The sequence below is a fragment of the Leptopilina boulardi genome, unplaced genomic scaffold, assembly GCF_019393585.1.
Source record: "Leptopilina boulardi isolate dan_hultmark-lab unplaced genomic scaffold, ZJU_Lbou_2.1 LbouV2_51, whole genome shotgun sequence".
Classification (NCBI taxonomy): Eukaryota; Metazoa; Arthropoda; class Insecta; order Hymenoptera; family Figitidae; genus Leptopilina; species Leptopilina boulardi.
Window position 1 is genome coordinate 149,931 of NW_026137996.1, and position 16,288 is coordinate 166,218.

At 26.4% G+C, this 16,288-nt stretch overlaps 1 protein-coding gene and 1 long non-coding RNA gene across 2 annotated transcripts in view; one reads left to right on the top strand and one right to left on the bottom strand.

The window, feature by feature from the left end:
* LOC127289957 (uncharacterized) overlaps nt 1-16,288 on the top strand; it is a 155,110-nt gene that overhangs the window by 23,336 nt on the left and 115,486 nt on the right. The gene's annotated exons all lie outside the window — the stretch shown is intronic.
* Nucleotides 9,450-16,288, bottom strand: part of LOC127289953 (junctional adhesion molecule 2A-like) — a 166,913-nt gene continuing 160,074 nt past the window's right edge. The window contains exon 5 of the mRNA XM_051318286.1: nt 9,450-15,931. Coding sequence (XP_051174243.1) covers nt 15,617-15,931 — 315 coding nt within the window. The 3' untranslated portion in view covers nt 9,450-15,616. The remainder of the gene's footprint in view (nt 15,932-16,288) is intronic.

Consider the following 16,288-nt stretch of genomic DNA (forward strand, 5'->3'; position numbering starts at 1 on the left):
TAACGAGATAATGATGAAAATTAAACATGAGAATTTATGCTCTAGGATCAGAGAGAAATGTAATTCCTTTTTAATTAAAAGAAATTGTATCCTCTCATTTCTTTTTTCTTTATTATATGAGAAAGTTTTTTGATAAAATATTTGTTCCTCTTTAATAAATTTTCTATAATAAAAACTTTTTTCTTATATTTTTTAAAGTTTCTTCTCAATATATTTATTTTCCAATAAAACTATATATATATAGGAAGTTTTCTTTAAATTTTTATAATTTAAGAAATTTTTCAAATATTTTGAATTTAGTTTATTTTAAATATGAATTATCTTTATATATAATAATTTGAAAGGCAAAGAATAAGAAAAATTATAAACGCAAGAAAAGATAAAAAGAGCAAATATAGTTGAAATATATTTTTAATTTTTCAATTGAAAACGAGAATGAAAAAAAATGTACATAAATCTCGATAACAATGAGTTAAATCGAAAACTTGTCGACAAACTTTTGGCATACTGACAATGTTTTTTTTTTTTTCTCACGCGGACAAATATTCGTTGCCAACATTTGCTTAATTTCGCGCGCTCGACGATATCAAATGAGGGCAACAAATTTGGAATTTGTCGTTAATTTACCGCCAAAAACGATAATCATACATGTACTACAGAAAAGCACTCGAAAATTCGTGCATTCTCTCTCTCTCTCTCTCTCTCTCTCTCTCTCTCTCTCTCTCTCTCTCTCTCTCTCTCTCTCTCGTGTTATATATTCATGATTTTCATATTATTGAAATAAGGCTAAAATCCTGATTTCATCGAAAATCCAAAATTATACAGAATTTCAATCGAATTCAATCTCTCATCAAATTATAATTCAATTAAAGGACCTCTAAATGTTGAATGTAATTGACATGGAAGCTTTTAATGAACTAACCTCCGATCGAGCTTTTACAGCGAATTAATTAATTGTTAATTTGCTGACTAATTTATTGATTTTTCTTTTTATTCATTTTTAAGTTGTTCGCCTTTTTGGTCGACATTGTCAATAATTGTTTGACACTTGAATATATAAAATTAATTATTTTTTAATATTTTAATAATGTTATTTATATTTTTATGTATGATATATTATAATACATTGAAATATGTAATATTTGAATTTTTTTTTGACACATTTTAATTAGATCCCTATATTTGATTGATAAAAAAAGGATTGTGAATTTTTTTTTTCCCTATATATGATTTGATCGCTTGTATTACGGATTGAATACTAATAAGTGAATTGTGTGCTTTACGCTTGTTTGACTAGAAATTGTCGACTACTTGAATTATTGAAATATCTGTAGGAAATTGTAATTTTCGAATTGAACCGTTCATGAACTTGTTTTTCTTCTCCTTTCTCATGTATTTTCGTTCAGAATACTAATGAGAATATTAACCATTGTCTGACTATTCACTGACATAGACTACTTGAAACCATCTTTAAAGTCTTATTTTAATGGAAATTTTCAACGCCCGTTTACTGCGCTGTGAAACTTTTTACTTTTGTTTCAAGTATAAAACTAAATTCTATAATGTAGTGTTTTTGAAAATGAACTTTTTTTTTTTTATTACTTTTAAACAATTTTTATTATTTAAAATGATATCATTTAATAGAGAAATTGATTATTACATTACGATTATATTTTTCCTCTTGACAACTCACGGATGAAGGGAATTTATTTGAAAAGTTTTATTCCAACTTGTGTATAAATCCTGGTTTTGGAGAATTTCAGTAGACTTTCACGAGTATTATTTTGAGTGAGATTTTATCGGGCACTTATGTCCCGGAGGTGGGAGATTGGTAGTTTTGAGTCCGATTTTATCAAGTAGCTTCGTTAAACTTTGCGAAAGAGAAGTCCAAAATTTTCAGTGGTTTTAATAACTCAAGAGTTAGAGAGCAAGAGATAAACAGTAATTTTGAGAATTAAAAAACCAAAAATGAAACAATATGAACATTAAAAAAAGAAAATATTACATAAATAAATATTAATTATTAAAATAATAGTGAATTGTTAATATCGTAAAAATAATTTTTAAAAAAACGGGGAAATGAGAAAAGTCGTCGATAGTAAAATGTTTAGGGAAAAAAAATTGAATTTTTTTTTTTTTATTTTGCGGTATTTACGGATCGAAATAAACCAATTTACTTTGACACAGCTAATCCGTGATATAATAAAGAGGGCAGATTCAATGGCACATGCATGGCTTTCATCTGGTGCTAACGCAATTCGACTTGATTGTTTTAACCCCTGGTACGAGCTTAAGCGCTCTATTCTCGGAATCCGGATTTCTATGGCGACGAGAAAATGCATGCCACTGTCCGAAACAACCCTAATCGTGTCACACGGACAACGAGCGGAATTTCCAATGCGCCGTCCCTGGAAAATTAATACTGACGCGTGGAACGAGCTTTAATGACATCTTGCGTGATTGCGACACAAGAGAATTGTATGCATAGCAATACACGTGTTTTAGCATATGCATCTATTTTATTGTTATTTTTAATTATTTTTCAAATTTTATTGTTTAGATTCCAATTGAAGTTTTTAACGTTCATATTGTTTTTCATTTTATTTTTTAAAATTCATATAGTTTTCTCTTGGAAAGAATTTCAAGTGGAATATAATTTATATGGAGTTAATTTATTTTAAATCGTTTAATGTGAAACAATTTTTATTTAATAATTATATTTTAATTAAAGTGTTAAATCTATAATTGAAATTTTAGTTATTATATTTACAATTTTTATTTAATAAAAATTTTATATTAATTATAATTTTATTTCATTAAGAGAATTATAATTAATTTTATTTATTTATTAGATTTAAAATTTAATTATTATACATTTGAAACAATTGTTCCGTCACTTGATTATTATTATTAAATAAATATTTATTTGTATCAAATAATTATTATTAATGGTATTTGTTTCAAATACACATTTGAAAAAAAAATTTATTTGATTCAAATACTCGATTACTTGAATATTATCAAATAAATATTTACTTGAACCAAATAATTTTTAATTGAATTAAATAAATTTTATTTGAACCAATAATTTTTGTATTTGAAACAAATACCATATTTAATTGACTTAAATAATAATTATTTGATACAAAAATAAATAATTTGATAATAGTCAAGTAATCGAGTATTTAAATTAAATAAATTTTTTTTCAGTGCAGAAATTATTTAATTTAAATAAAAATTTGTTGGTTTAAGTAAATATTTATTTGATAATAGTCATGTAACCGATTATTAAAAAAAAAATTTCTTCAGTGTATTTATTATTTCATTTCAATCGATTGAAAAATTTATTAAAGCCTTTTGAAAAGTTGTCTTTTTCTGAGAATTGGAAAAAAATGTTTTTTCACATTGAAAGTAAATACATACAATAGAGGTCTTACCACTTTTTATATATTTATCTGTAATATATATATATATAATTTGTTTGCAAATAGATACTTCTGGATTCCCATTTGTATAGTATATTTATGTATTACGTTAACGAGGTCACGTATTTTAATGTATTTCATATACATGTGCACATTATATTTTAGTTATGCACAATAATATTTCGATTTGAATGTCATATTACTTCTATTTCATAAGTCATGTCAATAAATGCTAATATTAAATTCCACCCATTAGTGGCGCATGTAAACATGATAAATTATGCGCCACTTGCTATATATATATATATGTATGTATAAAGGTTCATAATTAATTTTATATTTCATATAAATCCAGTCATAAGGATCATTTATTTACAAGGTTTTTTTCCTTTTTGGAAAACAGATATTTAATATTTTTCAATACAATTTTGATTTCAAAGGATTATTATTAAAGATAATTTTGCGAAGAGTAGAAAACGAAACTATAATTAATTACTATAATATATGTAAGCGATATTTATTGAAACTCATTAATTGAAATTGATATAAAATTTTACTAGTATATTATTAAAAAAACCAAAATAAACAAGTATAATAAATAAGTAAATGTCAAAAATGAATTTTGTATCTCAAAGAATTGCAGTCGTGATATTATTATTATTATTATTATTATTATTATTATTATTGAAACCACTAAAAATTGGAGAAATAGAAAAAATAGGAAATTGAAGTAAGGATTGTTGGTAGTTTTTCTTTTTTCGCGATTAAGGGTGTGTGCAATCGAGATTTCGATCAAGTGACCTTTTCCTAGTACGTGGTCGTTTTGGCCTATCAAAATAGGTAGTCTTTTGTAGAGAGCATAAAGAAACCGTAAAGAGACCGAATTGGAAGTGACTGCAATCTCCATTGGATTTTTAGGGTCATCTAGGTTCTAGGCTAGGCAGATTTATTTTTTCCAAGAGGAAGGATGAGGAGAGTGAGTGAGGGAGAGAAAGAGAGAGAGAGAGACAGTTACTTTCGCGTATACAGTGCTTTGGATATTTTCTCAGAGAAAATTGGAGCCCGAAGGAACGAGAGGATAAAATCTCGTCTCGTAAAGCAGATCCTTGTTGCAACGGCTTCTCGTCGCTTTCGTAACATCATCACGTTTCATACTTGGATTTAAAATCCAGTTTATCGGGACCCTCGCTTTTGTTTACGCGACAAGTCGCAGGACACTGTAAGCGTTTTTTTTCCTAATTCTTTTTATATAGACTCGCTCGTTTCTTGAATAATAAAACAACAGCCACTCGACGACTTAATTACATTTGTTAATTCCAATTCTTGACATCTCACGAAGAATGAAAATTTCTTTTTTTTTTTAGTTTTAATATTATTCTTATAGAAAAAAAAATGGTAATAATTTTTATGAGACGTTTTATAAAGTTTTAAATTAAAATAATTTTAATTTGGGAAAACATTCGAAAGAAAAGGAATGAAAAAATTGACCAATTTTGTGATGAAGGGATTTATTAAATCAGTTTTTTTTTTTTTTGTTAAGGACATACCGAACAAAATGGATCTTTAAATCCATTTTTGACTCTTTTTTTCTCTTCATATCTCTTATTATTACAACGCCAGCGCACATCTATTCATTCTATTGCATTTTCATATTTTTCGTAACAACAATTCTCAATTTTTTTTTTTAAATAGTTTCCAATAACGGGTTGACTTTTTCCGCAGCTCTGTAATTAAATTTGAAATTCGTTTTCTGAGCTTGTTTTGTAGTTATACAACTGCTTTGAACTCATAACTGTTTTTCATCGGCCAGCAATAATTCATTGCAATACGTTTTCAATGGAATATCGACTTCAATAACTCAGTAAAGTGTATACATATATATATATATTTTCATAAAATGTACAACAAAGAATTTTGTATTTATATATATTATTATTATTTTTTTTTTTTTTTTGAAAAAGGGGATTCATTAAAAATGTGTTTATATAAAATGAAAAAAAAAAATGTATTGTTTTACTGAGTTATAAAGGATGATATTTCGGTAAAATAATAATTCGACATATTTACAGGGTTTATTAATATAATAATTTCGAAGAATTCTATTTCAATGCGACTATAATTTGTGAGATTATCAATTCTCACGCAGGTACATGCACATACTTTTCTTTCGTTTCGTCGCGCTCATTCGAAATAAAAAATGTCTTTCTCTTTTTTCTTTTAATTTAATTTAAATATTAAGAAAAAAAAAATAAAACGCAAAACTAGCCTACGAAAAAAGTTGATCATCTTATTTCATATGCAAAAAATTTTTATCGCGATATATAATACATAATGTGTAATATAATAATATACATAATATATATATAATATATACATATATATTATATATCAATTAGTATATATAATCTTTAAATCTGTAATGAATATATTTAATATTTATAATTTATTTTATTTATAATATAATCTATAATATGTTGCTTAATATATTCACATAGTATTATATTTATACTCAATGTAAAAATATCGTGCTTGAAACTTGGGGAAAAAAAACAGTTTCCTAGGTTTTTGCAATTTTCATTTCGCACGATATTTTCCATACCAGCAATTTTTTCTACTTCTTATCATCTTTTTTTCATGTCCTTGTGGTCTGTGGAATCGTCACGTATAACTATCATTAAAGATAAGTAATTGAGTGTGTCAAAAACGAAGAATATTCTCTCCAGTTTCGCTCTTTCTTTCTTTCTCTCTCTCTCTGCAGCATCATTACATAAATTGATTAATTTCGCAATTCCTCGTTTAGTTTTTCTTTCTTTTTAACTATAACAATTATTTACTTTTTGGTCTTTCTTCGAATTTTCAATTTTCTTTTATAGATAAATTAAATTATAAATAAATAAGTTATAGTATTGATTGATTTTTATTTTTGTTTAAGAATTTAATTTTGTAAATTTAATTTTGTAATAAATTGAATAAAATTTTGTTTTATTAAAAATAAGAATAAAATGATTAATATTGGATACTATATGAAATTAATTGTAATTGAAGAAAGTTCAAAAAGTAAAAAATTTTATTTTTTATATAAATAAACTATAGAAAAGTTTATAATACAAATTTTTCCACTCGCTAAAATACTTTATTTTCGTTTAAAAATTACATATATCAACTCCTCGATAATTATATCGTATAATAATTTTTTTTTTTTTATTTTCACTTTGATCATTTTACATGATTCTGCTTCATACTCGTAGGATATTTATGTACAAAAGTGCCAGGAGCAGTGTGTATCCTGGTTTAAATGCGACAAAAACAATGAATTCAAGAAACGAAATATTGTATTTCCTTTCCGGTGTAAATAATAAAATATTCATGCGCAAAACTCGTGTGTGTATATAAATAATAGAAATTTCCTCTCGTATATATGGTTCTTTTTTTTGGAAAAATATGAAATTTTCGAAAAAAACAAAAAAAAATGGAAGAAATCGTCATATTTTATTTCTTATCATATAAAGTCGTGGACTCGGTAGCATTTTTTTTTTTTAGTCAGTTTACAAAATGTAACTTTATCTGGTTGACGTTTGACCAACGTTATTATATGAAATAAGTGATTGTGTGTGTGTGTTTTTTTTTCCTCCCCCAACCGGAAGTATGTGTGTATATGTGTGAGAAGTTGTGTTATCTTTTGTTGTTTTCTTGAGTTGGAAAAAGATTTGTCATTTGTTAATACTCTCTGGCGCAACTTTCTATTGAATTCAAGACTGCAGCAGATCCTTCTGACAGGCATGAAGTATAGCGCAAATAGTGAGAACCATAAGGTACTAACGTAACGTTGCTAGACACTGAGAAAAAGGATTTGCCATAGGAAAAGGGGATTTATTGAATTTTCTTCACTGACAGTTTCGATACTTAATGCTTTTCCACAAAGTGCACATGCATGTTGAAATTTTATACACTGAAAAAAAAATTTATTTGATTCAAATACCGGTGTATTTGGTTATTATCAAATAAATATTTACTTGAATCAAATATTTCTTATTTAAATAAAATAAATGTTATTTGCTTCAAATACTGAAATATTTGATTCAAATACTATATATTTGCTTCAAATAAAAAATATTTGATTCAAGTAAATATTTATTTGATAATAACCAAATACACCGGTATTTGAATCAAATAATTTTTTTTTTCAGTGTACCATCTCATTTTCATTTTTTTTTTTTTTACCTTTTTCTCTTCTTTTTTTGTCCCACTTTAAAATTCATTTTTTCACCTAAATCATATAAAATCATAAATATAAATGTCAATTGAAAATATTCCAAAGAGCAGATTTATTGTATATATATATATATATATATATATATATATATATATATATATATATACATTTGAAAAAATATATTGGGAAATTTTGTTTTTATATTTTGTAAAAAAATTCGTAAAATAATTTTATTTTTGATTTTATTTCTAATATAACCGAAACAAATGAATGATTTGTAAAAGAATTTAACGTGTTCTCGTGTGGAATTTACATTTTTCCTTTTATATTTGAAATTGTAACGTTTCCAGTACAGTTTTCTGTAGTGTTATAAAGGTAATAGAAAACGGAATGTACTATATGTTCTTGGAGGTGGAAATTTCGTCTTTTATAAAAATTTCAAACATGACTGTGTGTGGAATATTTCGCACGTAAAAGATTTTGAAGGAGGCAAAGCAATTGTCCTCTTTATTCGCTCTTTGTTTCGTTTCGGGTGGAGGGGGGGGGGGATTGTGCAAGTTCTCGACAGCAATTTCGTTGTCAAGTGACGAATTCCTGACGAAAATAGAATTTCCACAGTGATCTCGTGTGGTTGGGTAGGAAAACCCGAAAAGTACAAAGAGTCCGATTACTTTTTGGATGGACTGGCGAAAAGCGCATGGTTTTTGTGTTCGTCGAGCCGTAAAATTGAAATATCGATCACACCGTTGAAAATTTCAAATCGGATTCAAGCACTCTGCTTACGAAAATGTCAATAACCCGTTGAAATTCGAAAGTAAAGCGCTTGAAATTTTGCTGTTTAAAAGAAAACAAAATTTTTGGTTGAAAAAAAAAAAAACTTGGAAGTTTCTTTTTTTTGTAGAAATAGGAATTTTTAATTTTTACATAAATTTTCCGATTAATGGAAACTTTAGTAAAGTGTTTATTTTAAAAAATTAAAAATTGTCTCTATTATCTGGACAGTCCCAATGGGAAAAATACCATTGGCGTATTAATGGCCCAATAATGGGAGCCAGGGATGCCAATATAATTCCAATAATGGCACCCAATAATGGACCATTATTGGTAAAGTCATGGGCTGTCCACGCCGATGCCAATGATTGGCAACCAATAATTAGCCAATATTAAAAATTTTAATAATAATTTAAAAATTCAATAATTTAAAAAAAAATTTATATTTTTATTATTTTTTAATAGTTATTATTATTATTATTTTATTTTTAATAATTAAATTAAAATAAAAAAATGGTCATCAAAGTATTAGTGAAACTATTTCTTTCAAAAAAGAGTTTGTCTCAAATCCAATTAATAGGAGAGACATCGGGCAGAAAAAAATTTCGACGAGAAAAAAATTTTAGATCATTGCTTATATACCAATCAAGTGGCATCTCAACTGCGAGAAACAGTGATGTTCGCCCTCCCTTTGCGGCGTTGAGTGAACTAAAGTCCAGAGCTGAGCCATCAGCGCAGCGCGGGAACATTTGAAAAATTTGATTTTATTAGATATTTTATTTTATTTTAAATATGACAAATAATTAACTTAATAAATAATTAATGTCATTAATAATTATTAATAACATAATGTCATACTTAATAATTCGTTAATTATTATAAAATAAAATATCTAATAAAATCAAATTTTTTAAATGTTCCCGCGCTGCGCTGATGGCTCAGCTCTGGACTTTAGTTCACTCAACGCCGCAAAGGGAGGGCGAACATCACTGATTCTCGCAGTTGAGATGCCACTTGATTGGTATATAAGCAGTGATCTAAAATTTTTTTCTCGTCGAAATTTTTTTCTGCCCGATGTCTCTTCTATTAATTGGATTTGAGACAAACTCTTTTTTGGAAGAAATAGTTTCACTAATACTTTGATGACCATTTTTTTATTTTAATTTAATTATTAAAAATAAAATAATAATAATAATAACTATTAAAAAATAATAAAAATATAATTTTTTTTTTAAATTATTGATTTTTTAAATTATTATTAAAATTTTTAATATTGGCTAATTATTGGTTGCCAATAATTTGCCAATGATGGTTGCCAATCATTGGCATCGGCGTGGACAGCCCATGACTTTACCAATAATGGTCCATTATTGGGTGCCAATGGTTTTTTCATTGGCTCCCATCATTGGGCCATTAATACGCCAATGGTTACTCGTGGCAGTTTCCCATTGGGGTGAAATGAAAAGAAATGTCACTTAGGGGGAAAAAAAAGAAAAAATGTTGCAAGACAAAAAGTTTATATTTTTAGAGAAAATTGTATTGTTTATAAAACAAAAAGTTCTCTGGGTAAAGTTTAATGAGACCGGCTAAAATAAAAATAATAATGACGAGAATAATGTCAAAGAAACGATCTCTTTGTGTTCATTTTCACCATGATTTTTTTTCGTGACAAAAAAAAAAACCAAAAAGAAAAAAAAAATGAGGAAACTTAACTTCCAGACAGAGACTTTCTACCTAGAAATTAAAAAAGGTAATAATAAAAATAGAGAAAAAGGTGTATTCTACGAAGGCTCTGATGTACTTTATCGCCTGCATGTCAGAAATGAAATTTTTAGTGCTTCAATCTGTACATTGTTACGTAGCTTGATAATTGAACTATAAAACAAGTTGCGAGAGTGGTAAAAAAAAAAAATGCTACAACCAAGTTAAATTCACATAAAAAAAAGGGAGGCGCCTTAAAAAAGCCGATTCTAAGAATGATCTTACTTGTGTTTTTTATATATATATATATATAGGTATATGTATATATTGCCAGCTTGATGTTTAATTACACAGTCATAAAATTTCCGGGAAAACGAATAAGGTAATGAAGAAGTGAAAGAAAAACGTAAATGTTAGCGAGAAAATGTTTCATGACATAAATATATAGGCAGACTGGTATATATGTACGGGTGTATTCGTTATTTAAGTAGTTTGAAGCAAAAGGTCGAGGAAAAATGTCGAGAAAGAAAAACATTTTCAGGAGCAGTTGTTTTTGATTATTATGGTTAAAAACGGTATTTTAAAATGAGTTCTAAGTGAGTGCTTTTGTTTTTACATGATTATTTTTCGTACTTTGTTCCTTGTTATGAAAATATTAAAAAAAAAAAAATGTTTATTTGTTACATTTTTTTAATAATTTTAATCAATGACTGACTTTTTGCTATATGAATTAAAATTGCACTCTCTAAATATGAATCAGTGAAAAAGTTACTGGTCTCAAATCATTCGCTAAATTCTAGCTATTTGAATCAGTGGTTTTCATTGACATTTCACTGGAGAATCAATTACTTTGACTGAAAATCAGTGAAATGTTACTGATTCAAATAGCTAGAATTTATCGACTAATTTGAGACCAGTGACTTTTTCACTAATTCAAATTTAGAGAGGCAATTATTTTACTATACGATATTTTAATGATTAAAATATAATATTAATATTTTATACACATATTGAAATTTTTATTTTACTTTTTGATAATTCGGTTATACACTCTAAATACAATTAAAATTTTAACTTTTTGCAATAAATTAAATAAGTTTGTCTAATAAACAAATAGAAATACATTTTTTTGGGTATTTTAATTCTTAGTGCAAAAAATTATATTAAAATTTTAACTGAATTAGATTTAAAAATTTGCAAATTATTAGGAGATGGTTTTCACTTTTGTGGAATTAAATATCGAAATGTCTGGAGTTGAATGAAAAAAGGATTTGGTATTGACAACCAAACGTTTGGTTGGTATTTAAGCAAACAAAATTTTTTTGTTGAATCAACAAAATTTTGGTTGTCCCAACCAAATTTTAGTTAGGACAACAAAAATCCTTTTTTTTCTAATTTTGATTGTGTCAAACAAAATTTTGATTCAGACAATTAAAATTTTGTTGATTCAACAAAAAAATTTTGGTTGCTTAAATACGAACTAAACGTTTGGTTGTCAATACCAAACCCTTTTTTCAGTGTTGAAGTTTCGAAATAGGAAAATTAAGGATTCAAAGAAAAAAAAAATAATTTCTACTTTTCATTTTCAGCCACTTGACCGTTCTTTTTGAATGACATTACAAAAAAAAAAAAATTATTATTAAAATGTTTAATTGACGTTTAATGAAAATAATAAGGACATTTTCCGAAATATAGTGGTATAATAAATTCGCTCACTTTTCATGTCGCCAGAAGCGATATAGCGCGTATATGTTATTAGTTGGAACTTGAAAGCTCCCAACGAACCTTCATAACAGCGCGGTAGTAATTTGCGAACGTGAACAGTGCAATGCATAAATTGCCCTTATATTTAATAGGTGTGCTTTTTCGACATAAAAAGTTGCTCATTAACCCTAAAAAAAAAAAATTTTTTTTTTTCACTCCTGTTCTCGGTGTGTTTTTTTTATTTCAAAGGATAAATCATTGTTTTGTTCGCCCACGTATATATTCTTCTATTTATATGTGAGAACAATTATTACGATGATTATAACAAAAAATATGGCATTTTGTCCATTTTCCCTCTTCCCACATAGAAGAGAAATCTTGCGTTTCTTTTGGCACTTAATCTACTGGAATTTTTACTGACTTGTTCCATATTATTATATGAGTGTATTTATTTTACGAGGTGTATATTTTTGCTTTTGTTAGATAGTGTCTAGATGAGTTTTTTTTTTTTACATTATTTTTTTTGAGAGGAAAATTTATCGGTGGTGTTGTGTGATATGTGCAGCGACATTAGTCGCAGCGTTAAGTCGCATATTTTTATTCACACCTTGCTACTTCTTATTATTTTCTTTATTACGTTTATGTCTTTTCCCCATCTCGTGGATTTTTTTTTCTTCCTTCAGCTATTTACATAGTTTTTCGATTTTTGCATTACATTTTTCTTTCAATTTTTTTTTTATATACACTTCACTCTATTTCATTTTTCTGTTTATATTTTCTGTTGTTCTTATCTCTTTCTCTCTCTTTCTCTCGTGTTCTAATTTTTTTTGCTTTTATTTCTCTATACTCGAGCGTTTGAATAATTAACAAAATATGCTAATTAGTTGATTACGTCTTTGTAGCAATAAAAATTGATATACATATATATATGAGAAAATTTAAGTATAATTAATTATGTATATGGGAAAAATTGTCTGGAAAATTTACAAATTGTTTCAAAAAATTCAAATAGAAAAGATAAAATAAATTTTCTTGAATTTTCAGTTTATGAAAGCAATTAAAATTATTAAAGAGAAAAAATTGTTTATAATTAAGGTTTTTTTTTAAAAAATGATGACTAGGTGTGTTTTGTTTCGTTCTCTATTTTTTATTTTAATTTATTAAAATTAAAACAAATTAGAAGAAAATCATTTCTTATTTGTTAACAGAAAAAAAAAATTATCAAAATTAATGAGAAATATAATAGAAATTCTGTAACCCTTCTGAAATTAACCCTTATTATCTTTGGAGGGGAAAATGTTATTTCCGAAGCAATTAGAGGGTCGATTTTACGGAGATTTCCTCTTGAATACAAATATTTTCCTGTAAACAACGTTCTTTTTCTTTTTAAGAAAAAAAAAAAAGTTTTATCTGCTGATACTTTATCAAACAGAATATAATTGCTTGGAAAAAAGAATTTATAATTCGACTCTTCAAATTGAAAATACTGTAATTTTGTCTTATAATTTGTTTAAAAAAAAAAACCCTTTTCAGTTACAGACTTAAAACATTTAATAATATTTGATAATAAATTTTTCTTTTTAAATTTTGTTATAATAATTATTATTGGACAATTAAATTAATTTATTTTGTATAAAATAATATTTTATTATTCCATATAACCAAATAGATTTAAAGAATTTTAAAGAACGGATTTGGAGAGTAATTTCGAATTATAAATTTAAATTATATTCATATTTCTAAGAGAGCCTTCTTTTTATCAACCCTTTTTCTATTTCTCAGTTTTCATTGAGTTGATATTCTTTTTTTCTTTTTTTTTATTCGTTATCATTTTTAACTATATTACTAGTTTTAAAATTAATTCACTTTCCTCTTGTTTTTTAACTGACGTCTATTTCTCATTCCATAAGTTTTAAAATCTCGACTTCTCCCTTGTCTATTTTATTCTTCTATATCTCCGGTCTCAGTGTCAGGAGCAGCCGAGCGAACTGTAAAACGGAATCCGTGAATTCTTTCACAGTTTTCCGGCCAACGTTTTACCGTCTTTCTGCGAACACTTTAACTTACATTCGTGGGACATCGAGTAATGGTTTTGACATGGCTGACTTTCTTATTGATTCATCTGCTCCGCATCTTGACTTGACCACGAGTCGTGTCTGCGACAGGATTTTCAGAAAATAATTTCCACGAGTAGAAAGATGACTTTAGAAATAGAGAATGAGAGAGAAAGAGAGAGAAAGAGAGAGAGAGAGAGAGAAAGATAAAGAAATCACTGGCAAGACATCCATTTAGGTCAAGAAGCAATCCTCCTTGAGAGGTGGAGAATTTTTTTTTTCTTTTAAACTTAAACGCCGATTTTTTTCTAATTTTTTTTTTTCGTTTTAAAAATATACCTTTTTTTTATATTTTCTAAAAGTTTAATTTGTGTTTAACAAATTTAGAAACGGGGGAAAAAGTTGGTATTCAGTTTTTTTTTTTTTTATAACGTAAAGTTGAAAATTATGCGCTGCATTTACATTTCATTTTAGACGAGAAAAAAAAAATTAAACTCCTGATATTGTTTTAATAAATGAAAATTTAAATTCGCTTGGGCGGGAAATTTGATTAAAACTTTTGAATATACTTATCGGTATTTATTAATGTTTTAAATTTTTTTTTTATTTTTTCAATTTGGAAATTATTTAATTTTACAACGATTTTCATTATTATAATAATTAGTAATGTGTGCAAAATTTCGTTATGTTTCGTTGGATTAATAATAATTGTGTTTTTGAAAAATAATATTTCCCCCCCCACCCCTTTTAAAATTGACAGAAAAACGTTGGCCGCATTTTTTAATAAATAGTTTGTCTAACTTTCAAAGGTTTTTTTTTGAATATATTATATACACGATGAGATTGATCGTTGGAAAAATCAGTTTTTTTTCTTGTTTTATTTACAAAAATTGGATAGCAATAATAACTCTATTAACAATTTTTCAAGAAAAAAAATACATAACGTTTGGAGATAATTGATAAAACATTTGTTTTTTAACACATTATATTTTTTGGCGCTTGATGAGAATTATTGCCATCCAAATATACCTATATAATAACAATAATAATAATAATAATAATTCTAAGCGGTTATAATTGGTGACAAAAACTTACCGAAAAAGACACACTTTGATATGGAATCAATTCATCACTTTCTCTCCCAAAACATTATTTCATTATTATTATATATATATATATAAATTATATAAATAGTAAATATATATAAAAACAACTTTTTTGCAATAAAATAAAAAAATTGGATATAAAAAACATTTTCTAATTTTTCGTTGACTGTATGTTTCAGTAGAAAAATTGATAAATATTATTACAGCGTTGTTTGTAATTATTTTCTCTTAATTTGAAATTTCGTTGATTCATTTTAAGAGATTTAGATAAAAAAGAAATCAATTATTTCTCAGGGAAAAATGTTTCAAATAAATAAATTAAATTAATATTGAAATTGAGAATAATGATTATACTTTTTAATCTCATCTCATCATGTAAAACGCTTATGGTATCATTTATTCACATTCATTCAACATCGAATTTCATTTACAAATTTATAACTCTTAATTTTTAAAGGTTTTTTTTTTCTTCTTTCTTTTCTTTTAACTTTTGTATTTATATATAATATTTTTATTTATATATATATATACGAAGGATCGGACGACTGACACTGAACCGACGTGAAACGAGTATATTAAATAATACTGACATCACGTTGTCTAGAAAAAAAATCGACTGATTGTATTGCCCTCTTGTACAGGTCACGTTGAAAATAATGCCAAGAAAATTGGTAAGATAACGGGTAAAATTTCACCGCGAATTGAATAGGAACCTCCTCTAAGATCACTGGCACGCAGCCTTTGATTATCCAATTGATAAATTGTAACTCGTTTCTCTGTCTCGTAATTTTTTGAACCCACTTTTGCTATACATCGAATTTTGACTTCACTACGACCACGATCATGATGCTTTGCATCAGCTTGTATTCGCAATCCAATTCTGTTGGGAACAATGGCAACACCGTAGGGGTTGATTGGTTGCATTGGCGGATGATTCACTGTATTTTTACTCGAGACCTGAAAGCAAAAGAAAGTTTTCGTTATTATTTGATGAATTTTTTTTTTTTAATATTTTTTTCAAGGAAATTTCTTTTTTGTGAAACATTTTTCCAAAAAATAATTGAGGTATATCGTTGTTTATTTTTTTTTTTGCTTTTTAATTAGTCACGTATTCACAAAAGGTGTGTTGATGCATTTGGTTTATTGCTTTAAAATTCTTGTTTGGTAAAATTTTTAGATTTTTATTTTAATAAAAAATTTAGCATCGGAATAAAGGCCTAAATCTTGTGTCTGATTATATTTTGTACTACTAGAAGTTTTTGAATTCGTAAATATGTTTTTTCTTAATGTTTTAGTTTATATATATATACTTTT